A 25,628-nucleotide genomic window follows, 5' to 3' on the forward strand; every position below is an offset into this window, starting at 1 on the left:
ATTTACTCCGAGGTGTTTGACGAGGTCAGTGGTGTTGCCACAACACCTCACTGTCTTGCCACATACATCACAAACCACGCCTGGGCTGTTTGTGGAGGTAAAACGCGTCCACACATGACTGTTTGCGCTCAGCCATTGTTGTGAGTGTGCACGCCAGGGGCTGCCACACAGTTATACAGCCGTATTTCGCATATGACTATGAAAGGCGTAAGAGGAAGTTGTTCCTTCCAAATTAGACGATCCGAATGGTATAGTTTCTTTCCACTGCGTTCATTTTAATGGAAAAACAACAAACTTACCCCAGAGTACTAAAATATCGATATTATAATATGAGAATCGATTCTAGAACATAAATTGCTGGTATCGGAAGAATCCTTATTTCAGTATCGATCCGCACACCACTAGTATTTATTATCTCACTCTTACTGCCTGTTTATGCCAGGTCTATCTTCAACGCTATGCTGCTCTGTTGTTTCTTAATTGCCCCCATGGGAATAAACAAAGTCCCTCTGATTCTATCCTTTAATAAAGCCACAAAACACGTGACAACAATTTTCATGATGGCATTTTGAACTAATCAGTTTTAGCAGACAACACACTGAAGCTATACTTCCGTGGTGTGTGGCTTATTAGAGAAAAACATGTCACTGCTTGCATTTTTCCATGTTACACCAGCGTTTTTCATACTGAAAAGGCTGAAGGTTCAGAGACAACCATGCCAAATGACCCCTTGATAATCTTTGTAACTACCACATGCCTTACTAGTGAGACTAATTAAATCAAATGCCTTTTAATTGTCATAGTTGGGAATCAGAAGATTAGCAAGATAAGAAACATCAAAGAACAAAGCTCTTAAAGGGAGGTGTGTGGCTCTTAAAAGAGCCGTTGAGTTCTTTCAGTTGGTGTGAATGAGTTTAACCGCCGAAGCCGTACAGAGTGCGGCCCTGTCTCTTCAGAGCGTACACCACGTCCATGGCGGTCACGGTCTTCCTCTTGGCGTGCTCGGTGTAAGTGACGGCGTCACGGATCACGTTCTCCAGGAACACCTTCAGCACACCGCGGGTCTCCTCGTAGATCAGACCCGAGATACGCTTCACTCCGCCACGACGAGCAAGACGGCGGATGGCGGGTTTGGTGATTCCCTGGATGTTATCGCGGAGAACTTTACGGTGACGCTTGGCGCCTCCCTTTCCGAGTCCTTTGCCTCCCTTGCTTTTTTTTTTTTTTTATATCAAAATTCACAAATACAAATACACATAATACAAGCACCATGCACAAATTATTCACATCTTATTTTACTTATTACAATAATAAAAGCTCCCACGGCAGGTCTTTTCCTAACCACCCTTGCTATCTCTTAATAATTTACAATAGATACATTAATACAAAAGTTAAATAATACAACAGTTAAATTAATCAAACATATTAACATTAGTTATATCTTCAAAAGGTCCCAAGGTAAAGGGCTATTCTTTTTTTGTTCTAAAGTCTTCCTCCTTCTCAGGTCTGTAAGGATATTTTTGCACACAGCAACGCTATCTATCATTTTTTGCTCAATGACCACCTTGGCTCTGGTTTTCCAAATGTGGGTGTTAATGACACACATAATAAGCCAAAAGAGGCGTCTTTTACTGTCATACATTTTTTCTTTAAACAGACCATATTTTATAGCTTGTATATTGTTGTCAATTTCAAAACCCATTTTAGTCATCTGTTGTCTGATTTCTACTGTTCTATAACAGGATAACAGTAAATGTTCAAGGGTTTCATCCTCGACACACCGTGGCATTGGACATTCTTTGGTGGTAACATAACAGCTCCACTGCACCACCGCTCTAACAGGGAGGCGTCCAACAGATATCAACCACACAGTGTCTCTCATATTTTCAGAGATTAATTTGTCGTAGATATTTTTAACTACTAGCGGGCATTCTTCTACGCCCACGCCCTTATATTTTATCTGTCCTTCATTATTTTTACTGTTAATTATATTGTATACTTGTTTAGTGGATACTTGTGTCCAGTTAATATTAAGGTCTTTCCACTGTTCCGTAGTGTCGCCAAAGAGGAGTTTATAATACGGCATATTGGATCTAGCCCTACCTTTTAGTTTTCCCCATTGTACTTCGTTACCTCTAATCCATGGGGTTCTCCTATTAAGAGCGCTAAACACATTTTTAATAAAAGGAATCCTCAAAGTGATACGGAGATCTGGCGCACCCAATCCACCACACTCTTTGCCTTTATACATTAAAGTTCGTTTCGTAACCTCACGGTTTGTTCCCCATATTAATTTAACACACAGTTTGTTTAAGAGTAAAAGTGATTTGTGAGGAGGAGGAAAAACTGTGGCAAGGAAGAGAAGTTTAGATACTATATGGGTTTTGACTATATTTACTCGCGCTTTATAGTTAGTATTTTTATTTTATTGCCTCCCTTGCCCCTTCCACTCATGGTTACTGTTTCTTCTTTGACCGAACAAAGTTGAATAACCTCCCACGCGAGCTCTCTAGTCTTATCTCTGAGTGGCGGACGTAATAGAAGACCGCTGCCTTTTTTTTCTTTTTTTGGTGAATCAAATTTCATGAGCCCCGTCCACCTTCCTGCCCCAGTGTGGACCTGAACAGATTTCAGCTTTATTTGTTTTTAATAAGATTTAATATAGTGATTAACTCATTAGTCTAACACATGATTCGAGGTCGGACACAAATCCCTGACAGGGTTCCATCAAAGATGATATCCAGTCTAAACACCTGGCCTAAATCAAATGTGGAGACCAGTGAACTATCAACACATCTATCATAAAGACTCACACCAAAGCCTCCTCATGATGTCTGAGCAAAGTCTGTTTTGTTTTCAAACAACTAGCATTTTTCATTTTATTTTGTTCTTGAAGCACTTACTGCAAATGAAAATGCATCTTTAAAACTCGTACAATATTCCTGCTGTCTTTACTGCTTTAAAACCCAAAATGTAAGTAGATATAAATATAAACAGATACACTGAAAAAATTCGCAGTACACATTCTTGCAATGTCATTCATTTACAATAACAGAAACAGAGAACATTAACTTTTTGTCAAAATGGCAGGCACTGCAGCTTCCACATTCTATGGCAATCAGGGAGGTTACGTGATAATTGTTTTCAGAGATTGTTTCTCTTAAAGATGAAATTGTTTCTTCCACATTACAATCTTCAATTTGGTTTATTAAGATGTCATAGATGTACAATAAGTTTAACCCTTTCACAATAAAACTTATTCATTGTCCTTTGTGGTGGACAGCAGGACTTAAAACCTCCATTTTTAATACTTCAAAAAGCTGAGGGCTGAAAGAGCTAGAAAGGGTTTGATTCAAGTTTGTGGAAGGAGGGTTAGACTTTGAGCTTTTGGGAGATGAGGTGGAGCAGATCCAGGCATTGCAGCAGGAAGGTGACATGTTTGAGGACGAGTAAATCAGTAAACCAGCTTTCAAGGAGCCGGATTAGGGACGAAGTAACAACACCCACAAACCACTATGGATTAGAAGTAATGTGAAAGCTCGATCTTTTACACTGGGGGATTTGGTTTCTCTTGCACAGCTGAAATACATCTGCTCAATCTACACAGGCTTTCCATGATCTCAGCAGACTGATGTATATTTGCTAGAAGTGCACTAAACCACATTACTTTGCTCTATCTCAATCCAATTTCAACCCTTTTGAATCTGGGTTGAAATTATTTTTTACATGAAACAAAATCAGCTGCTCAGTTGATCTCATTATAGCCAATGAAATAACTCATGACAGATTCTTCAAGATTCATCATGTTAACAAATGAGCTCGTCTCTTGTCAGAGTGCAAGAAAGCTTCAGTCTGCTGAGACCTGTGTAGATGAGCAGATTATTCCTTTCCCAGGTCAAGTTTACACATAATGGGCGTAGTGAATGCTGCCATTTTGGCCCTACCTATGCTCAAAAGCAGACATGTCCTTTGACCTTATCTTCCGTACGGCTCTCTTCATCCATGAATCCAGCTTTAGGTGATTATTGGGCAGAATGCAGTTTTATCAAAAAGCTTGTCTTTTAAAAAGTAATTTGTTAAAACAGTGTTTTAATGTAATATTTTTTTCAGAAATTCCTAATCAGAATATGTTATTAACCCCAAAGGAAATTATGTGGTTACAGTTCCTTCTCGGGAGAACAAGAGGAATATTATGACATGGAATACTTACAACAAAATTAACAGAAATGGGCAAAACTGTCGTAGAAAGTTGTTTTGGTTTTTTTTTGTTTTTTTTTTAATGATGGCTTTGTCTTAGAATTATGGAGTATTTTCTAAAAATTCCACATAGAATATAGTAGTATCCAACAGTGTCATATGAAAACATGTAAATGAAAGCAGCCGGTGAGAATTTTAACATTCACTCCAGTGGAGAGCCCCAAGAGCCTTGGGGAACAGTCTAAAGAAAAAAAACAGTGTTGACTGCTGTGGTGAGCTAGCATCATACCCTGCGTTCTGCAGGGTATGATGCTAGCTCACCACAGCTCACCACATCTGTCATTTGTAGATTCAAGACTGCATTTAATTATGAGGCAAACAGTGTGTAAGATTTGTCATCATCATCATCATCATCATCATCATCATCATCATCATCATCATCATCATACAACTACAGTGGAAAATCTCAGGACATGTGCTCCTCGGCAGAGGTGAGTGGCTCTGAAAAGAGCCGTTGGGTGGATGCAGCAGAGCTGCAGTTTACTTGGAGCTGGTGTACTTGGTCACGGCCTTAGTGCCCTCGGACACGGCGTGCTTGGCCAGCTCACCGGGCAGCAGGAGGCGCACGGCGGTCTGGATCTCCCTGGAGGTGATGGTGGAGCGCTTGTTGTAGTGAGCCAGGCGGGAGGCCTCAGAGGCGATGCGCTCGAAGATGTCGTTGACGAACGAGTTCATGATGCTCATGGCCTTGGAGGAGATGCCGGTGTCGGGGTGCACCTGCTTCAGCACCTTGTACACGTAGATGGCGTAGCTCTCCTTCCTGGTCTTTCGCTTCTTCTTGCCGCCCTTGCCGGCGGTTTTAGTCACGGCTTTCTTGGAGCCCTTCTTGGGCGCGGACTTTGCGGGTTCAGGCATTTTCCTTCGTCGCTACTTCACAGCAGAGAATGTGCCCGTCAGCGCAGAGCGACTCTCTTTTATTTCCGCTGTATGCAAATAAGGCTGTGCAGATCCCCGCCTGTCATTGGTCGAGCTGTTGCTCCCTTTCTTTGGTGGGTAAATTGCTACTGCGCAGTCTCACAATGGAAAAAAAACATGACCTTCAGCTTTCATTCACTGGACTATATTTAACATTCACAACGCGACACGTCGGGATTGTGGCATTAGTTAAAGAAAGTAGATTGAAATGCGCACGTTAAAGTGAAACTTATGAGATATTTGGAAGAAATAAGAATTTAAAGAATCTGTGCTTCTACAGTTAGTGATGCCTCATATCATAGATGATTGTTCTCAGAAATGTATTGATGTTCTTCTTGATATCAAACTGAAAACATCATGTAATATTTCTTATTGGAGCAACCAAACTAGACATTTTTAAATCACATGCATCGTTTTTACTATTGAAGGACTTTATAGTCCTAGCATATAAACAGGTTTTTACTTAAACATGCATTACATAATTCAACATAAATGTAAATCCTGTATTTGACAATAGTTATTCCAGTGATTGCTCTATGTAATATTTACTTATTGTGTATTCAGCCATAATGTCTGTTAATGTGAACACATCACTATTGCCACTTCGCTTTGCCAAGTTTGTTCCACTCCAGTGTTTTGGCAAATAAAATTGAGACCATGTTACCCCTGAAATGGAAAACCTGTCCAGGATGAACGCTGCCTCACAACCAGGAATAACCTCCAGAGTCGGACACTATTAAAGAACAGTGTAGTTACCTTATTCACCTACTCAGATTTCATATTATAGCTCTGAACACCAATTAAAACAAGAGCTCTTATTTAATAGAGCCATGCGTTATCGTAACATAAAGCCTTCCACCATCTAAAATGTATGTCAGCATATATGTCCAGAGCAAAAGAACATAAACCCATATAATCAAAGGTTACAACATCTACAACCAAAGCTCTTAAAGGGAGGTGTGTGGCTCTTAAAAGAGCCGTTGAGTTCTTTCAGTTGGTGTGAATGAGTTTAACCGCCGAAGCCGTACAGAGTGCGGCCCTGTCTCTTCAGAGCGTACACCACGTCCATGGCGGTCACGGTCTTCCTCTTGGCGTGCTCGGTGTAAGTGACGGCGTCACGGATCACGTTCTCCAGGAACACCTTCAGCACACCGCGGGTCTCCTCGTAGATCAGACCCGAGATACGCTTCACTCCGCCACGACGAGCAAGACGGCGGATGGCGGGTTTGGTGATTCCCTGGATGTTATCGCGGAGAACTTTACGGTGACGCTTGGCGCCTCCCTTTCCGAGTCCTTTGCCTCCCTTGCCCCTTCCACTCATGGTTATAGTTTCTTTGACCGAACAAAGTTGAACAGGGCGTGCTTGGCAGAGGCTGTTTATTTGTGTCCCATCTCCGGACGTAACAGAGAAAAAAGGGCGAATTTTAACAAGGCCCCGCCCATGTTTTTCAAATTGCAACCGTCTTTACGGAGAGACGTAAAACCGTTCACTGACGTCACACTTTCAGGGACAGATAGTAACAGTAATGTGAATAGTTGGCTTTTGTATTATATGATTTATTTATTACATTTTATATGGAGTGAATAAATAAAAGTATATTTACGGTGGCCTCTAGAGACAAAGCACGTACAAACACAACGGAGGTGCTCCACGATGCTAGGGGGCAGTGTTGAGCTTTTGTTACCTCGTGGCTACACAAGCCAAGAAGTACCAACGACCAGATTTGGTGTGTGGTAGTAACAGGTAAATGAACATTTTTTTTAAAAGTTTTGAATATATATGAGTGCTTGTGTATAAATACACAAACAATACACACATGCTTTCAATTGTGTAATTTAAGTGATCTAGGTAGCTCTGTTTGGAAGTTCAGTTAACACTAGAAATGTTTTTTGGAGTTTGTACGTGCTTTGTCTCGAGGGGCCACCACATATATTTATATATAAACATATAAATAAAACCACTTTTTTTTACATTAGTAATTCCTTTTGTGCATAATTTTATATTATTGTTAATAATAAATTAATTAAAGCAACAAAACAACCTGAAGAGCCGGTTGGGAGCCGAAAGAGCCGGTTCTCCAAAGAGAGCCGGAAATCCCATCACTACTGGTCTCCCCAACATGGGAAAATGTTTTAAAATATATGGAGGGATGGGTGAAATTTAAATTACCTAGCTCACCGAGATTGTGCCTATTGGGGGACAGAGGTGAGGTGTCACAGTTACAAAGCAGGCTTCAGAGCAGGGGCGATTCTAGGATCAGAGCTTTGGGGGTGCTGAGCACCCAGAGAGCTGCCCAGCCAGGCAAGATAAACTTTACACGTCACGATAAGACGTCTTCCCCGTCTCTGTCAGTCCCTGCATCCTTAAATGTTGTCCCGAGTTGTCTCTGAATGTCTCCTCGGTGCATTTAAACCCCTGCTCCTCCCTGTCCTCACCGTCTGTTGTCTTCGTCTCTGTTATCAGTCATCATAATTTTACCATCTCTGTGCAAGTCTGCAAATTTCTTTATTAAATCATAAGATTCTTAAATTCATCAAGTCTCTCTGTGCCTGGGTCCTCGTCACAAAACATGACATCAAAGTCAAAGTCAACTTTATTTGTCAATTCTGCCACATGTACAGGACATACAGAGAATAGAAATTTCGTTACTCTCAAACCCTAGATGAAATAGCAATGAACATTTAAATATAAGAGAGTGATTAAAAAATGCAAATAAAATAATTAAAAAGTAAAAATTTAAATAAATACAATACAAATTAACAAGAAAGCTATACAATATACAATATACAATATTCAGGTAAGGGTAAATGACATTAAGTGACATCACTGTTTTGTACATTTTAACACAATTTAATCCCACATTTGTGAAAGAAAAGCAAAACACTTTTTTTAAAGTCTGTAACAAAACCATCAAATCTGATCAAGGTTATTTAAATGCTGCAAAAGAAGAATGGATTGGAATAAAAATAAAAATACATATCCTGACCTTCATTACTGGGAGAATAATGAACGATGCTCACAGTGAGTGAAAAGTAAACTGAGAGCATTTTTTGGACAGAGATTCACTTTTAATGTGTGTGTGTGTGTGTAATATAATACAGATACATAAAAACACTCCCGAAACAGAATAAATTATTACAAAATATTAATAAAAACTATAAAAATGGAGGCAACAGCCTGTGGTAGAATGTATACCATGCATGAAAAAATCTTTTATGACTTTCATGCTTTCATAGTGGTGCTTGGGACAGCTTGACCTTTTATCAGGTGGTCCACACTGTAACAAGTGTGAGAATCACTGAGAAGTGTGTGTGTGCTTTTGGAAAACATTTAAAGCTGCAGTACAGAATCTTTGAAACAAGCTTAAAACATTTGTAGAAACAGAGCATCTGCTTCTCTTTACAGCTTTACAGAGGTTTCAGTAAAGCTGTGGCTGAACCACATACAAATATATCATTAATTTTACTCTCCCCGATCAATGATAATGTTATGTTGGGATGTTGTTAAAGAGGGTCAAAATGTTTCAGCCCAGTTTGTTTAGCAGATTCTGTTTAGCAGCTTTAATACAGGGAGGACACAACTTCCAGACTGTGAGTAAAATCAGGTTTTCCTCTTTGTCAGGTTAACAGTTTCTGCCTGTCACTGCTCCCTGTCTGTTTGCTTACCTGCTTCTTCCTCACCTCGTACTTTCTCCTCACGTTCCCTCTTTCCTCTCTCCCTCTTTGGACTGACAATCATACACAAATAGATTCAATTAGATGAAAAATGACATTAATATGAAAAAATACTATTAAGATCACTAATAAAAAGTCCTCTCAGTGTACTTTCAACCAAAAGGCAAATAACCAAACCACACGAACATCTAATAAAAGATAAACATTGAAACACTGATCCAACATTATTCCTGATTGATGGATCATTTGATTTTACACTTTTACCTGACGTGGCTCCTTTTTTGAAAAAACTTCCTCATATCCATTATGAACCTGGCTGTCTCTGTACACACACACACACACACACACACACACACACACACACACACACACACACACACACACACCAGGTGTTATAAGGTTAATGGGCATTCAGTCAGTTAGCATCCATTTCAAACAGGACAGTGGTAACAACAGCAGCTACGGACAATTATAAGTCTTAGATTTTAAACAGGCTGTAAACATTTCAATGGGAGCAACAGGACGGTCAGATGTGGCTGATTTTACAGAGCAGGACGGATTGTAGGGCAGCAAACATCGTCAGAAAACACGTTTTCAACACTGCAGGTTACCTGGTGTAATGTTTTTCCTACCAACTATATAAAGAGTAACTGAAGGTTAAATGCAGCTAACATGTCCTGTTTTAAGCCAGACACTTCCACCTCTGCTCCGCTGCGTCTCAGCCACCATCGCTCTGGCAGACAGAGCGCTAGAGCCAGAGCAGGGGGGAGCTGGAACAAACCACTTTGGGAGGCGGGGGGGTATCTATACTTTTGTTGTTAAAATGTTACGTCTCAAACAAGTAAAGTACTGTATGCTTTTTATATTTTTAGTAGTGTGTCACACAAACAGCAAATATTGTCAAAAAAAGTAAGAAATCTGTGGGGGTGCTTTGATTCACTTTGGGCTAAAATCGCCCCTGCTTCAGAGTGTTAAACACTGGGCTTGTGACGTGTGTTTGTCTTATTTTAACACTTTGGAAAGCGCCTCGGACTCCAACCCTAACATGTGGAAGGAGAAAATGCTGGGAAGACTGAGCAGCAAGACAGACTCTAACAGAACAATGTGACAGTTTTATGAGTCTACAGCATGATGACAATGTGAGATACAGTCTGAATTGAGAGGGTCTTGTGTGTACAACACTTTATTTATAATGCCCCCCGTTTTCCTCGTCTTTCTTCCTCACTCAGTCTGGTTTGTGTTGTTATGCTTGTTTAAATGTTAAAAAAAAAACTTTAATTACAAAAAAGGCCATCCATTCTCCTCCACCCGCTGCTATATTCTGGATTTAATACCCAAAACCTTTATTTCGATTATTTCTTACATTACAGACTTTTGATATAAACATTCTGTGTTCTTACAGATAAATCTGCCAGCATTAAAATCACCTCCAGCTGCAACATTAAAGCAATAACCTCATTAATGAACATTAATGATCCAGTAACACTGTGGATATAGCCGGCCAGTCAGGAGGAAGTGGGCTTTAAACAGGCAGAGCTAGAACCACATTCTAGCTCATTTTAAGGCATTTTAGAAGCAATTTGTTTTAATAAGACATAAACCTGACGGGAAGCAGCAGCTACTTTTAGGCCGTGGGTGGGGTTCAGCCCGACCTTCGTCTGCATTTCTTTCTTCCATGCAAACTGTGTCAAGGTGAGCAACAACAGCCAGCGAGGCAATAAAAGTCTTTGCTGTTTACAACCACCATCATCAAACTTTCCATAAAGTGGAGTTTTATGGCTGTTTGCTGGTTAATGGTTTACCTGGAGACAGGTGACAGTGGGAAACAGAAAGAAAATGGAAGAGAGTTCACACATACATCTTATCTTCTCGCTTGTTTCTTTCTGTAATTCTTCTTTGTTGTCTCTCATTTTGTTTTTGTCTTTAGAAGAACATAAAGCTCGTGGAGATCGTGATGATTTTTAAACTCGTCCCTCAGTTTGTTTGTTTGCTGTGTTTTTACATTATTAAAGTTTCCATCTTTGCTCAGAAAAAAGCTCTTTGACCTCACAGAGGCTTTGACCTAAAGAAAGATCACCTTCGAGTCTGGATGTGCTCATTCTGTGAGAGGTCATTAACCAACCTGTCCGTCCTGAGATTAGTCTGCAGTTTTACAGCTGTACAATAGGAGTGAAATCATACGTGGGAGATTAATACCAACCTACGAAAGGAAAACTATTATAGACACAGGATGAAGCGCTGAGGGTCACAGTTTCTTCTTATTTTAGGTACATTCAATTAAATATAAAATATTGTTGTTTGTTGCTGTTCTATATTTTTATCTTATTCATTACTACACACTGCCTCAATTAATTTGATAAAACTGGCTATAATATTACAAACACCAGTGTTTATTGCTGGTAGCTGCTTTTACAACAAACATTAGCATCGTCAGAAATGTTTGAAAATGTGCAACATGCTAATAATTCATAAGATTTTTTTATTATTCCTCTTTTTTCGAGAAAGTAAAATTTTACCCAAAGTTCTGTAAATGTGTTTATGTCATATTCCATTTAATTAATCAGGTGATTTACTGACCTTTGCTTTATGTTTATGTTCATCATTCACTGTCAGCATCTTAGCATGAAAAGGCCCCGATAATAAGTATCACAAATTAGGGAATGTTTATATTTAGATAATGAGATTTGTCTGCCTTCTATTTTACATACACATATATATATATATATATATATATATATATATATATATATATATATATATATATATACATATATATGTATATATACATATATATGTATATATATATATATATATATGTATATATATATATATATATATATATATATATATATATATATACATATATATGTATATATGTATATATATATATATATATATGTATATATATATATGTATACATATATATATATATATATGTATACATATATATATATATATATATATATATATATATATGTATACATATATATATATATATATATATGTATACATATATATATATATATATATATATATGTATACATATATATATATATATATATATATATATGTATACACATATATATATATATATATATATATATGTATACATATATATATATATATGTATACATATATATATATATATATACATATATATATATATATATATATGTATACATATATATATATATATATATATATATATGTATACATATATGTATACATATATATATATATATATATATGTATACATATATATATATATATATATGTATACATATATATATATATATATATATATATATATATATATATATATATATATATATATATATGTATACATATATATATATATATATGTATACATATATATATATATATATATATATATATATATATATATATATATACATATATACATATATATATATATATATATATATATATATACATATATACATATATACATATATATATATATATATATATATATATATATATATATATATATATATATATATATAAACACCCAGCACGCCCCTGCGGGCGGTTTATCCTTCAAGCTCGGGTCCTCTACCAGAGGCCTGGGAGCTTGAGGGTCCTGCGCAGTATCTTAGCTGTTCCCAGGACTGCGCTCTTCTGGACAGAGATCTCCGATGTTATTCCCGGGATCTGCTGGAGCCACTCGCCTAGCTTGGGAGTCACCGCACCTAGTGCTCCGATTACCACGGGGACCACCGTTACCTTCACCCTCCACATCCTCTCCAGCTCTTCTCTGAGCCCTTGGTATTTCTCCAGCTTCTCGTGTTCCTTCTTCCTGATATTGCTGTCATTCGGAACCGCTACATCGATCACTACGGCCGTCTTCTTCTGTTTGTCTACCACCACTATGTCCGGTTGGTTAGCCACCACCATTTTGTCCGTCTGTATCTGGAAGTCCCACAGGATCTTAGCTCGGTCATTCTCCACCACCCTTGGGGGCATCTCCCATTTTGACCTCGGGACTTCCAGGTTATACTCGGCACAGATGTTCCTGTACACTATGCCGGCCACTTGGTTATGGCGTTCCATGTATGCCTTGCCTGCTAGCATCTTGCACCCTGCTGTTATGTGCTGGATTGTCTCTGGGGCATCTTTACACAGCCTGCACCTGGGGTCTTGCCTGGTGTGATAGACCCCAGCCTCTATGGATCTTGTGCTCAGAGCTTGTTCTTGTGCTGCCATGATTAGTGCCTCTGTGCTGTCTTTCAGTCCAGCTTTGTCCAGCCACTGGTAGGATTTCTGGATATCAGCCACCTCCTCTATCTGCCGGTGGTACATACCGTGCAGGGGCCTGTCCTTCCATGATGGTTCCTCGTCTCCCTCCTCTTTCTTGGGTTTCTGCTGCCTGAGGTATTCACTGAGCACTCGGTCAGTTGGGGCCATCTTCCCAATGTATTCTTGGATGTTCCTTGTCTCATCCTGGACTGTGGTGCTGACACTCACCAGTCCCCGGCCCCCTTCCTTCCGCTTAGCGTACAGCCTCAGGGTGCTGGACTTGGGGTGAAACCCTCCATGCATGGTCAGGAGCTTTCTTGTCTTTATGTCAGTGGCTTCTATCTCCTCCTTTGGCCAGCCTATTACCCCAGCAGGGTACCTGATCACGGGCAGGGCGTATGTGTTGATGGCCCGGATCTTGTTCTTACCATTCAGCTGACTCCTCAGGACTTGCCTGACCCTCTGCAGGTACTTGGTGGTTGCAGCCCAAGGAGATGCTCTGTCCCCACTGCTGTTCTGCATAGGCCTGAACCCCCTCAGTGAGATCATTAACAAGACTGGCTACGGATACCGACTACGGAACGGAGCAGTTGTCAGCCACCTCCTGTACATGGATGACATCAAGCTGTATGCCAAGAGTGAACGAGACATCGATTCACTGATCCACACTACCAGGCTATACAGCAATGACATTGGAATGTCGTTCGGACTGGAGAAGTGTAGTCGGATGGTAACAAAGAGAGGGAAGGTAGTCAGAACTGAGGGGATTGAACTACCAGAAGGCAACATTGCAGACATAGAGGACAGTTACAAGTACCTGGGGATCCCGCAGGCAAATGGGAACCATGAAGAGGCCGCTAGAAAGGCTGCATATATATATATATACATATATATATACATACATATATATATATATATACATATATATATATATACATATATATATATATATATATATATATATATATATATATATATATATATATATATATATATATATATATATAAATACAGAAGCAGTTTAATCAGAAGCTCCTCACATGACACGATATCGATATAAGAACTATCAAACACTTGAAAACATGAATGCTGGTGTGAATTATTGTGGCTTTTATGTGATTTTTACTGCAGCAGACTAAACTAAATACTCATCAGTGTAAAACAATAAATCTCCCATAAATCCATAAAGACGCAGATAATTCCTCTTCAGGAGGGCAGCGGAGGGGCGATCGGAGGACAGGGAGGAGGGCGGCTTCTGCTGCAGGGTTGCTGGTTTAAATCCCTGCTGCACAGTTCTGATGAGCAAGGCAGGGACCAAAATCTGTTTATTTGCAGATTTGTTTAAAATGTTTAAAAGAGGTTTGAAATCAAATTTAAATAATTAAAAGGTTTGAAGAGTAATAAAAGTTCCTGATTAATACTTAAATAGATATTTACATTTTAAATCAGTAGCATATTTATATGTAAATTGTTAATAATGACAAATGCAGTTCTCTGGAAAAGGAAAAGCATTGGAGATCATAAATGATAACAAAAAATAGTAAAATGTTTAACTTTAGTTGTATTTTTCATTCAAAGTAATCTTTTCAGAGCACATTTGTACTTTTTTAGCACCCCACATGATGCTTACATAGATTTCTTTTTACATGAAACATGTCTAAGTATGTTTTCGTTCAAATGTCACACACCTTTACATACGTTTCTAGAAAATCCTCAAAATAATATTAAAAATTAATCCAGAATTCTGTTTTCTGTTCTGTAAACATCTGGATTTGGTTCACAAGACAAACAGCAGGTGGCGCTGATTCTCAGCCCAATGAAGAATAAGAAACAGAGACAGATGTGTAGCTCAAATAATAAAAATTGTGATGAAAACATCAGATTTCTGTTCACAGCTGACTGTATGCTGGTGCTAGGTGTTGGTGTAAACGGGGCCTGTCAGCTGATCAGGCCGCTCTGATCAGTTCAGCTGCTAAAAAAGTGGAGCTGCTGTTCAGCGCAGGACAGCGGGGATCTGAGCCTCATGGTGAGGTGTTCAATTATCAGCATTAATAATGGATATAAATAACTGACTTTTCCTTCTTCTTCCTTTTTTATTTTTATTTTTTTACATGTAATGCCCTCACTGGATGGCCTCAGTGTTTTCTTACTGTGTTTTTTCCCTCACTCTGCTTCTTTTGATTGTCCCTGCCGGGTCAAATGCACCTGGTCACATGATCCCTGGAGTCTTTACACTTTCATAATGAGTTCATGCAATCCTCTCAAGGAATATATTAAATACAAGACACAGAAGATTTTAGAAGTTTCTAAAATATATATTTGACTTCCCAACAATCAAAACATGAATTCATAAATGATGAAAATTTAGAGTAAAACTGATCATGTGGATGGTAAAACACATCGACCGTGGGACGCCATCACATCAACACAGCCCAATTCTCGGAATTATTGAATCTGAAACATGCAGAGTTTAGGAAGCTCCTGGGAGGGGGGGTGGGGGGCTAAACCGGCACCAGCAATGTGTACCTAATAAAGAGGCCTGACGAGTTTTTGGACTCACGCTGTCATTTCATGTCAGGTTGATTATAATAAGTAAAGCAAATAACTCTCAGACTCGGGAGGATTATTCAGGACATGCTAATAACTCGTAATAGTACAAAAGTATCTACACAGTGTTTACGTTTATCTCTCAGAGTGTCTGTGGGTTCATGCAGCTCTTCTTTTTTTTTTCTTACATTTCATGACAACTTCTATTTTTAATAATGGCCTTACATTAATTTTATTGTTATTTCTTTTAAAACAACAGATTCTAATATAATTCCAAAGAAAAGTTTTTCTTAGTATAATTTTATTTTTATGGAATAATTAAGCATCATTTTGTATGAAATAACTGTTTTATAAAGTGACAAAGTAACTATTCAGACTCTCACTCAAAGTTGTAGCATCCAAATCGATCTTAAGTACCTAAAGTAAAAATACTCATCGTGCAGAATGACGTACATGGTTTTTTTTATCATAGTGACTGATTCGTTAAAATGTAGATCACTTTGATGTAGCTTTCATATTAGCAGGGATACACTCGCAGTCCACCCTCTCATCCAAATATGCTCAACCTCTAACTCCAAAAATCAAACATGGCAGCATCGAAAACAGCAACGCTGACGCCTCAAAATGTGACAGCGAGTGCTGTCACCGTGGCTACGCCCCTCTCTTTCTTTTGTATACAGGCTACAATAATTCAATAAACATATAAATCTATTTGATCAAACATCGTCACCGTCTCCAGGGTAAAATGAGCGAAGAGTTTCTCCTCCTCTCCTACACTGCAGCTCCACAAATCATCCAAACTTTAATGTTATAAGATATTTAAACCCACTGAAGCCTCGCATTAGCTTCTGTCAGCGTGCTGTGAAACGGTCGAGCCCTCTTTTTACTTTCAGATCAGGAAGGAGACGAAGCTGCTGCTGACCTCCACTCGACCTTCCTCCTTCCTTTGTCCTGGATGTGTCCTTTATCGACCCCGTTTTCCTCCACAGCTGCATTTTTTTTATTTTTATACATTTAAGATTCTTGTTTCTATTTTTTTTATTCTCTGTTTGAGATTAAATGGAGTAAAATATATTTAATCTGCTTTTATATTATTTATATTTATAAAACCATGTTAAATTAAACTAAATTGAAAAAACAAAATGAAAAAAGACTTGATTTTAATATGAAACGGTTTCTTACAAAATTTGACAGATTGGGATTCATTTTATTTTAACTTTATTTGTACTTTGAAGTAAAAAGTAACGTTTTTAAAAAACAGTAAAAAGTTTTTTAATCTTTTCCACATTTCATTTCATATTTTACATGAACTGCAACAGATAATTTCTTAAGTTCAAAGGTATAATATTAATATGAGTAATTCATTAAAATATACGGTAGATGAAAACATCTAAAAACACAAATTTGAGAATAATAAATAAATAAATAAATAAAACAAAGGAAAAATGTGTTTGACCTGTAAATATTAGTTATTTTATTTTTCGTCCAGTTATCCTCTTTTTAAACACAGTTTTATTTTAGTTATTATATTTGAATGATGCTGCACAAATAAACACTATATGAACTTTGACAGAGAAAAAAATTATTAACCTAAAGCGAAAAGCTGCTTCTGTTCATCTGCCTGTGAAATACTCAGATTTGAATCATTTATTAGAAATCATTAAATCTGGAGACTAAAATGAGGGAAATGTGTCTCACTGACAGGCATCAGAGGAACATGATCAATATTAACCTCCTAACAGATCAGCTGATTACTCAAGATAAATAGTTTAACCCTTTAAATACTTTGATGAACACAGATGATGTTTTATTTACACTCTCTTCATACGGATTAAACAAAATAGGAATCCAAAATTGAAATGCTTCGTTCATGATCTTTATACGTTTTGTCCACATGAAGAAAAAGTTTCCCCTTAAATGTAGAATTCATCAAGAAATGGATCATTTTTACAAAAACGTTTAAAGCCTGATGATTTACAAAGTCTTTTGTTTGTTAAACCTTTAATGAGTTTATTTATTTGATATTTAATATGTTTAGATTGTAATTGCATGCATTTTAATTATAAACACTTTGATATCAGATTTTTTTTCTCAGTTCGAGTTCACATTTTAAGATTTCTTCCATTTAAATTTCAGCTTTTTGAAAAAGAAATTCAAGCTCGCTAAATAAACGTGTCTGAAGAAAAGATCATATTGAAAGTGTGATGATTAAAAAATGATGGATGGCTCGGTCTGCCGTCTCTCTGAGGACATATTAGCTGTTTTCTATCATTTTGTCGGATGGTCTCCGTCCCTTTGATGGAGGCCTTTGAAGTCCAGCAGCGGACTGTCATGCAAATGGAGGCCGATAGAGAGGAGCCTGGGACGGGAGGAGGCGGAGGTGAGTGTGGGAAAAACCTGCTGTGGAGTCTCAGTTTTTATCAGGGTTTAATTCAGAAAGAGGTTTTAGTTTTAAAATAACGAGGATGATGTGAGGAGGAAGAGCAGGAGTGGGTGGAAGTGAAGAGAGGAAGAAGAGCGCGAGAGGAAGAGAGGCAGCGTGTAAGGGTGGTGAGGAGAGGTGAGGGAGGGAGATAAGAGCAATAAAAGTGAACATGTGACTGCTGCAGTTTTTAACGGGCAGCTGATGGAGACGGCACAGAGAGAGAGAGAGAGAGCGCGCGAGCAGGTGGAGGTGTGGACAGGTAGACACGCGCGCACTCAGAGATTGAAGTTTACCTGCAGACCAGGTGAGAGAGGCAGGCTGGATCCGCAGTATGCTGAGGGAGTCCCCTCACCTGGAAAGATGTACGTGAGCTACCTGCAGCTGGACAAGGACCCCGCCATGTACCCGCACCAGAACCCGGTCACGCGCCACCCGGGCCTGAGTCTCAGCCCGCAGAACTTCTCGGTGCCCGCCCCCCCGCAGTACCCGGACTTCGCCTCCTACCACCACCACCACCACGGCATCGGCAACGAGCAACACCCGGCCCAGCAAGCCCCGCCGGCGGCCGGTGGCTGGAGCCCGGCATACCCGCCTCCTCCGCCCGCGCGGGACGACTGGTCCTCGCATCCCTACGCGCCTCCCGCGGCCTCCTCCGTGACCGGTGCGGTGGGCACCACCCTCGGATTCGGGCCCACGGAGTTCCCCGGCCAGCCGCCTGCGCTGATCCCCGCCTCCCTGAACGCCTCCGCGGGGCCACTGTCCCCCGGCTCCCCGCGGAGGAGGACCCCGTACGAGTGGATCCGCACCTCCGCGCCGCCCAGCAACCCCAGTAAGACCCCCACACCTGTTCCCTCTTAATGCCGCTGATGTACCTGCTAACGAACACCCCAACAATAGCCAGGTTTTTACCTTTAACCCGCTCATGGTTTCGCCTTTAACCGCTTACTCGTCACTTTTCAGCTGCTTGTGGTTTATTTTATTCCTGAAGCAAACCGAGCTCCAACAGTCTGTTTGACATTTTAATATGAGGCTGATATGAGACGCAGTGATACTCAAATGTCTGCACATGTGTACTCAGGTTGGAGATAGCGGCCGCCCGGCACGAAACACGCTTATAATCGATTGATCGGCCTGAGATGAAGTTTGGTTAACGAAAAACGAGCCCCTCCTTTTGACTCTTTAAAGTTCAGCAGCAATGATCCTGATAATGGTTTCTTTTCCTTATGACGAGATGATTTTCCTTTCATACATATTCTAAATAAGCTGCATGTAGCCACTCGTGCTCACAGTAAAAATGATTTAAACGTTATTAATCCGCATAATTGACGTTTGTAAGGCTTAAATTTTATATTTACTTAAATTCCGTTTTCCCCTTTTACTTATGCAGATTTATTCCTGAATAATTTCCCAGATCGTTTTTTATTTTATTATCTGGATGTAATCGTCGTCACTTTGGAACTTAATTTAATTAATTTAAATTTGAACCTCATCACTGACGCTCTATTTATGTATTTATTTTAAACCGCTGTCATTATTTTAATGATTTGGTTTCCTTCAGACTTTCAGATTAAAAGCTCCATATATCACCATGTCACGCAGCTTCACCTCAGTTCGGCTTAATTTGATTTCCTGCCGCTATTTTATTTTTAAATTTCTTGCCCAATATTTCCATCCGTCCCATTCAGAGTATTTTTGAAACCTTTTCTTCACGTTTCACTTCTTTGCACCGATTTTGACTGGTACTCGATGTTTATTCGTCGTGGAGGTTTGAACCTGCAGAATGAGTTGGTGCAGCTGTCAGGACATGACGGCTGAAGCGTTCCCACCGGGTCCCGGCCTGTCTCCGGATCAAACGTGTGAAGCCGGTTTGAAGCCTTGTAATGTAAATGCGCCCCGCTGGTCGTGACTCCGGGCAGGCTGAGCTCGGCCTTTGTCCTCCGCTTGTCCCTGGGCGGAGAAAACAAGAGCCGACAAGATAGTTCCCACTTTGAAGTGGGAAGTGTGAATTTGGCTCAGGCTCCGCGGTTTCTGCAGCTCTTACATGTCACAAAACATCTTATCAGCTCTAAAGAAATGATTGTTAAATAACTTCAGCCTTGCTTCATAATGCGTTTTTTAGTGATAATAATTAAAAGCAATAAAATCAGTGAATCAAACTGAACAGCAGGATTGACTGGTGCACGGGAGGAGTTTCCTTTTCTTTTTTTAATCTTACTTCCTAATATAAAATAATACAGGGTCAGTAAGATCTGCCTGAGTGTTTGGGATACGCCCTGTGTTTCACACACCTGCTAAAAACTACCTTCAGCTTTATTTCCCTGAAATGACCTGAAGTTGCATTTGTGATGGACATGAAAAAGGATTTGTTAGAAACCTGCAGAGATGAGAGGTCAGTAAGAGGTTAACCACCGTCCATTTTAAGCAGGGGTGTATCCAGGAATTTTACAGCAGGGTGGCACAGAACGGGGGAGGCGGGGGCCACAGGTGATTAAAATGTTTAATAAAAAATGCATGAATCTGGTGTAGAAAACGTTCTGTAGGGAGCCCGATTCCCTATTTCATATACATGAAAAGTGGCACTGCAACAGACTTTAAACATCATTTATTACTTTATATTGGATAATTGTTTTGCAGCCTTTTAAAAACTCTTTATCGTAAAGGGTCCTGTTAATATAGAGGTTTAGAGACATCACAAAGAAAAGCCTGAACACAGCTCTCTGATTTTGATAGATTCTGGTAAAAAAAATTAATAATTATAGTCTCTATTATCTTTTAACTTAAATATGTGTTTTTCATTTTACATATAAATGAGAAATAAATAAGTAATGTTAGAGGATAAAGCATCTTTCTTTGGGGAGCTAGAGCCGGACTATCAGGTGTTTCTGAACATGAAGCCAACTCAAAGGTAACAGTCGGCCTCTGTCGACCTGCCGCCACCGCAGGAAGTCTGCAGCTGTGCAGGTCGGTAAAGAAAGATTTAGGCGAGTGAGAGTTGCAGCTGTTGGCAAGTAACTTTGGGCTTTTTTCAAAAGCTAAAAAAAGCCCAAAGAACAGTAGTTTGATGCAGATGATGCTGTTTTCAGATGTATTTAAAGCTAAAATCATCAGTGAGACTAACATCTGATTAACCGCCATCCTGCAAGAGTCAACATTTTTGTCAGTAAGAACATCCCAAAACTGGAGGTGCACATGACATACAGGAGAAACCACTAAAAATGACCTCACGCTTCGACTCTGCCAGTGACAGAGAGGGGATAACAAACAGTCAGGTGAATCTTACATTCCTCCACTAGATCTCATTTCATTCTCTGAGTATATGAACTACTTTCCTCGGGTACTGGTTAAGTTAATTTCATCTTCTACTCTATTGTGGATGTGAATATTTAGTTTTGTACTCTTATTATTATAATTTACTGCTTCTGTTTTTATTGGGTGAGACTTGGGGAGCTGTTTTATTCCCGTACTCTTTGTATTTTCATGTTTTACGGCTGCGTGCGGCGCTTAAACGCAAGACTCTTCTGTATGCATGTTGACTTTTATGACAATAAAATAGTGGTTTACATCCACGGAGTCTCGACGGGTGTTTGGAGTGAAATCTGAGCTGTATTCAGCTGTAGTTTTATAGTAAACTGCTACATGGGAAAACACGCATTAGAGCATTTAACGATGAGGTCATCATTTGCAGGAATTTACTGTTAATAATAAGATGTAAGAATACAGTAAAGAGCTGCACATTTACTCCTGGTAATCAGCTGTAACTCTGCAATAGAAGCTGTAAAATAAAATGCAGTACTTTTCTCTTATTGGCTGTAAGTTTAGAGTGAATGTTTAGTGTTTGTGTGGATTGTCCTTCAAAAACAGACCTGGACTCGTTTGCTTTTTCCAACATTTCCATATTGTTTAGAGTCATATCAGTTTCCCTGTTGTAGATACAACGTCTCATAACTGTGAGTTAACATCCACAAGAAGCACACATGGAATCAGAACCAGGTTTCGTTAAAGCAGAAATTAGGAAATGAGCAAAAAGTCCTTATTTTTCTTGTATTTGCTCATCAGTTTTAGCTGTCGGTGCCTCTGAAAGCCCATCTTTGGCTCAGTCTGTGCCGTGAGTAAACCTCTCTGTCTTTTTGATTTACGCTCCTTCATTAGCGTCTCCGCTCTCTCGGCTCTTTATCAGCTGAAGGAGAATCAAACTGTTGGTTTTTACTTTCCAACAAATGAAGCAGAAACTCTAAAGTTCAGACAGATGTTCCCTCTCAAACTAAAATGTTTGAGTTTTAATTCGCCCCGGTGAGCGATTAGAGCACAGACGGGGGTGGCACGCTGCTTATTGAGCTGTTGTGTGTTTAGTGTTAATATTGAATCAGAGCGTGTTAAAGAGCCATGAAGGCCTTTTTAATTAACTTTAACACAACCGTCTTGCTGTTATGTGCACACATACATTCACATAGAAATGGAAAATCGCAAAGAGACAAATTCTAATCTGTCTTTGGCATGACTTTCAGTCTCTGGTTTAATCTTCAGGAGGTTTGGGGGCTTTTGTTTTTCACCCTCCGTCAGGGCCCATTCTCTCAAAATCCATCAATGAAAATGTTTGATTTGTTTTTCTTTGTTTTTCTTTCCCCCTCCACCACAGTTCCTAGATATGAATACATCATTTTTCATAACAGACAGCACGACCTTAAGATTTATGTATTTCTTGACAGTTAAAGTAACAAAGTAACAAATGTAGGTAACAGAGTATATTTGTGTTGACTAAAAGGAACCAGGCTTTACTGCCTAAACACGACTGATTACATTTCACTGTGCTTTTCTCACAGCAGGTGTCACGAGGTGTTCGAGGTCGACATACAAAACTCAAACCTTTGATCTTTTTGTCCTGATTCTGAGACACATCAACAACTATTGTGTTGTGTAATCTTTTTACATAAGAGTGAATCATTTCAGGGGTTTTTTCTTTTTCTTTTTTGAAAATAATAACATAAATAATGCATTGCATAATATGAAGTGTTTGCAAATAAATAAGCTAACTGTGTGAGTTATTCATGGGATCCATTGACTTATTGGTTAAAAGCACTCTTTAAGCTCTTGGGTGTTTTGGGAGTCCACTTGCATTGTGGGTAATGTAGGCACCTGAGTTAAGGTGGGGGAACAGTGTAGTATACAACCAATTTTCAAAGTTTAATATTTAACTGAATGTTTGAACAGCTCGTTTCATTTTCAGCGTTCACAGTAACACACGAACTCCGGGACCATAAAGGAATAAAAGCAGATAGGGCTCTGTTTTATGCAAATGCAGCCGAGGCGGGGAGTCAATTTGAATGCAGGAGTCATGGTAAGAACACGCAGCTCCATCAGGGTTACAGCAGTTTGTCTCACAGGTTTATAGCACATAATATAAAATGCTTCCACTACATACGCTTCATTCACACTTTTACACACTAATAGATGGTGTGATTTTTGTGTAGCTGAAGCAGATGATTAAACATGGAGGTGTGAGATGTCCTGTGTGCACTGAAGCCATATAAATTATGACTTCAGTGCACACTGCTTATGTAGAGGAATAGCCTCTAACAGAGTAATATGCTTTTATGGGACTTGGAGTAGTTGTAATGTGATTACTTGACAAGTAAATATATGTTGTAGCTTGGCTAATTGTAGCTAAATTATTCATCTTTCTGCTAAAACTGCTTCAGAAATTCAGCTGACATTGCACAAATCCAGCATGAGCTGAGTGATGCAGCGAGAAAAGTTAAACTGACGTGAGCCCCCTTTAACTTTGCAGTGATTACCTGCAGGGGGCGCATCCTGCAGAAGAGACTTCAGCTTTTCATATAAAAAGTTTTAAAAAATGTTTTGTTTCTGTTTTACAGATGGAAAGACACGAACTAAAGACAAATACCGAGTGGTTTACACCGACCACCAGCGGCTCGAGCTCGAGAAGGAGTTTCACTACAGCAAATACATCACCATCAGAAGGAAGGCGGAGCTTGCCACGGCACTCAGTCTGTCAGAGAGACAGGTACACAAAAGCTAAATGTTTTGTCCTGTTACTGAGAAAGACCACTGAAATATTTGATTGTCCTTTTAAACTAACACGATGATTTTTTGCACTGACATTATGTCAAAATATAGATTTTGTCAAGTATGAAGAAAACAATTGAGATTCTCCTTTGTTTTAACTGCACAACTTAAAGGTGAAGTCAATAAACCCTCGCATTTATCTCGGCACTGGGAGGATACTGGGTAGGAGGGGATTTATTAATGCACTTCTTCATTTCTTGACACTAAGGCAAACACAAGTAAGGTGTCACATCTGGATCCTTAGCCTGTAAATAATGCTTATTGTTCAGAACTGATATACACAAAACCGACTGTATCATCTGCATACATTCGGTGATTAATTAGTCAGACTGGATCCAATTTAAAAAGGAAAAAACTGCAGTTTTCAAAAGCAGTATGGATGTAGAGACACTCAGAGAGGCTTCTGACCATTGGGCAGGTTTTTTTGGGTGGGGGGTGTTTTGTTTTTTTTAATTCTGGCATCTCCTGTAGCTTAGACGTTAGACGAGTTCCTTTAACCCTGGAGAACCCATGGGGTCAAATTTGACCCCATGGGTTCTCCAGGGTTAAGCAAAAAGAACGAAGCCTTTAACACTGTTAAAGTCCTCAATTGCGATGCTCGTAGAGTGTCTGCAATCAGAGAACAAAGACTGAAGAACTGTTTGTTTTTTCCCAAACGTAATCTTAGGTTTCAGAGCTCAGACTGCTGTCACTAATTATAAGTTAGATCTCAAATTAGTTCAAATTCTTACTGATCGTGCAGAAACAATAATATGTTACTGAAAAAAACGTGCAGTAGTTGGAAGTGTTTGAATAATTCATGTTAATCTGTAAACAATGTCCGACCTTTTTTCTATCCCAGGTAAAGATTTGGTTTCAGAACCGGCGAGCAAAGGAGCGCAAGATCAACAAGAAGAAACTCCAACAGCCGGCTTCCTCAACCACTACGCCAACCCCTCCCACCGGCAGTAACGGCAGCGGCGGAGGAGGTGGAGGCAATGGCCTCCATGCAAACGGGAGCAGCAACGTCGCGATGGTGACAAGTAGCAGTGGGAGCAACGGGCTGGTGTCTCCTTCTCTAGCTCTGAACATCAAAGAGGAGTACTGAGGACGATGTTTTATTGGACACTGACTTCGGGATGTGGACTAAAAATCCTGAACTACAGACTGAGACATTCATCCTGCACATTGCTGTTTGCCTTCTTAAAGCTAAAGTTCACTGAAAATCAGAGAAATCTCAATGAGACATTTTGCTAACAACTTCCAGTCCATCAAATAATTCCCTGTTGTGATTGGATCTGAACAAAAAGGAATCTCTGCAGGTGATTTCCATCTGTCGAAGGATTGGTCAGTCATTAAAGGACAACCATTCGATGTCCAAGACTAACTTTGTGGTGGGTGGAGCTCTGTATTTGGGGAAAAACACATTTTTCACCTGTGACAGATGCTGTTGAGCTCATCACTGCAAATTGATATTTATAAAACA

The 25,628-nt window shown here is 39.3% G+C and overlaps 4 protein-coding genes across 5 annotated transcripts; 1 reads left to right on the forward strand and 3 right to left on the reverse strand.

The window, feature by feature from the left end:
* Window positions 1-827: 827 nt before the first annotated feature.
* Window positions 828-1,214, reverse strand: LOC146624803 (histone H4-like; the record flags this gene model as incomplete). Its single annotated transcript, XM_085364148.1, has 1 exon — window positions 828-1,214. A coding segment is annotated over one exon (300 nt), but the record flags the coding sequence as incomplete, so codon positions are not given.
* A 3,430-nt stretch (window positions 1,215-4,644) lies between these two features.
* Window positions 4,645-5,130, reverse strand: LOC146624804 (histone H2B 1/2). The gene has a single exon (XM_085364149.1). It carries the CDS (start codon window positions 5,110-5,112, stop codon window positions 4,738-4,740), a length of 375 nt encoding a protein of 124 aa, XP_085220275.1. The 5' UTR covers window positions 5,113-5,130; the 3' UTR covers window positions 4,645-4,737.
* Window positions 5,131-6,130: 1,000 nt separating this feature from the next.
* Window positions 6,131-6,499, reverse strand: LOC146624805 (histone H4). The gene has a single exon (XM_085364150.1). It carries the CDS (start codon window positions 6,491-6,493, stop codon window positions 6,182-6,184), a length of 312 nt encoding a protein of 103 aa, XP_085220276.1. The 5' UTR covers window positions 6,494-6,499; the 3' UTR covers window positions 6,131-6,181.
* An 11,940-nt stretch (window positions 6,500-18,439) lies between these two features.
* On the forward strand, window positions 18,440-25,250 carry LOC146624806 (homeobox protein CDX-1-like). Of its 2 annotated transcripts, XM_085364151.1 has the most exons (4): window positions 18,440-18,908; window positions 23,304-23,414; window positions 23,953-24,101; window positions 25,005-25,250. In XM_085364151.1, the coding sequence occupies exons 1-4, from the start codon at window positions 18,440-18,442 to the stop codon at window positions 25,248-25,250; spliced, it is 975 nt and encodes a 324-aa protein (XP_085220277.1). The 2 variants fall into 2 exon arrangements, with proteins under 2 accessions (XP_085220277.1, XP_085220278.1); XM_085364152.1 differs by lacking the exon at window positions 23,304-23,414.
* Window positions 25,251-25,628: the final 378 nt, after the last annotated feature.

The sequence above is a fragment of the Diplotaxodon limnothrissa genome, linkage group LG10 (assembly GCF_057381915.1).
Source record: "Diplotaxodon limnothrissa isolate DT_005_m linkage group LG10, D_limnothrissa_male_GT1.1, whole genome shotgun sequence".
Taxonomy (NCBI): Eukaryota; Metazoa; Chordata; class Actinopteri; order Cichliformes; family Cichlidae; genus Diplotaxodon; species Diplotaxodon limnothrissa.

What these genes read in the sequence shown, in the direction of transcription:
- LOC146624806 (XM_085364151.1), top strand. Translation starts at nt 18,440, where the DNA reads ATGTACGTGAGCTACCTGCAGCTGGACAAGGACCCCGCCATGTACCCG. An exon ending in CGCGCCGCCCAGCAACCCCA is followed by an intron (nt 18,909 to 23,303) that starts GTAAGACCCCCA and finishes TTTCATTTTCAG; the next exon opens with CGTTCACAGTAACACACGAA. An exon ending in ATTTGAATGCAGGAGTCATG is followed by an intron (nt 23,415 to 23,952) that starts GTAAGAACACGC and finishes TCTGTTTTACAG; the next exon opens with ATGGAAAGACACGAACTAAA.
- LOC146624804 (XM_085364149.1), bottom strand. Translation starts at nt 5,112, where the DNA reads ATGCCTGAACCCGCAAAGTCCGCGCCCAAGAAGGGCTCCAAGAAAGCC.
- LOC146624805 (XM_085364150.1), bottom strand. Translation starts at nt 6,493, where the DNA reads ATGAGTGGAAGGGGCAAGGGAGGCAAAGGACTCGGAAAGGGAGGCGCC.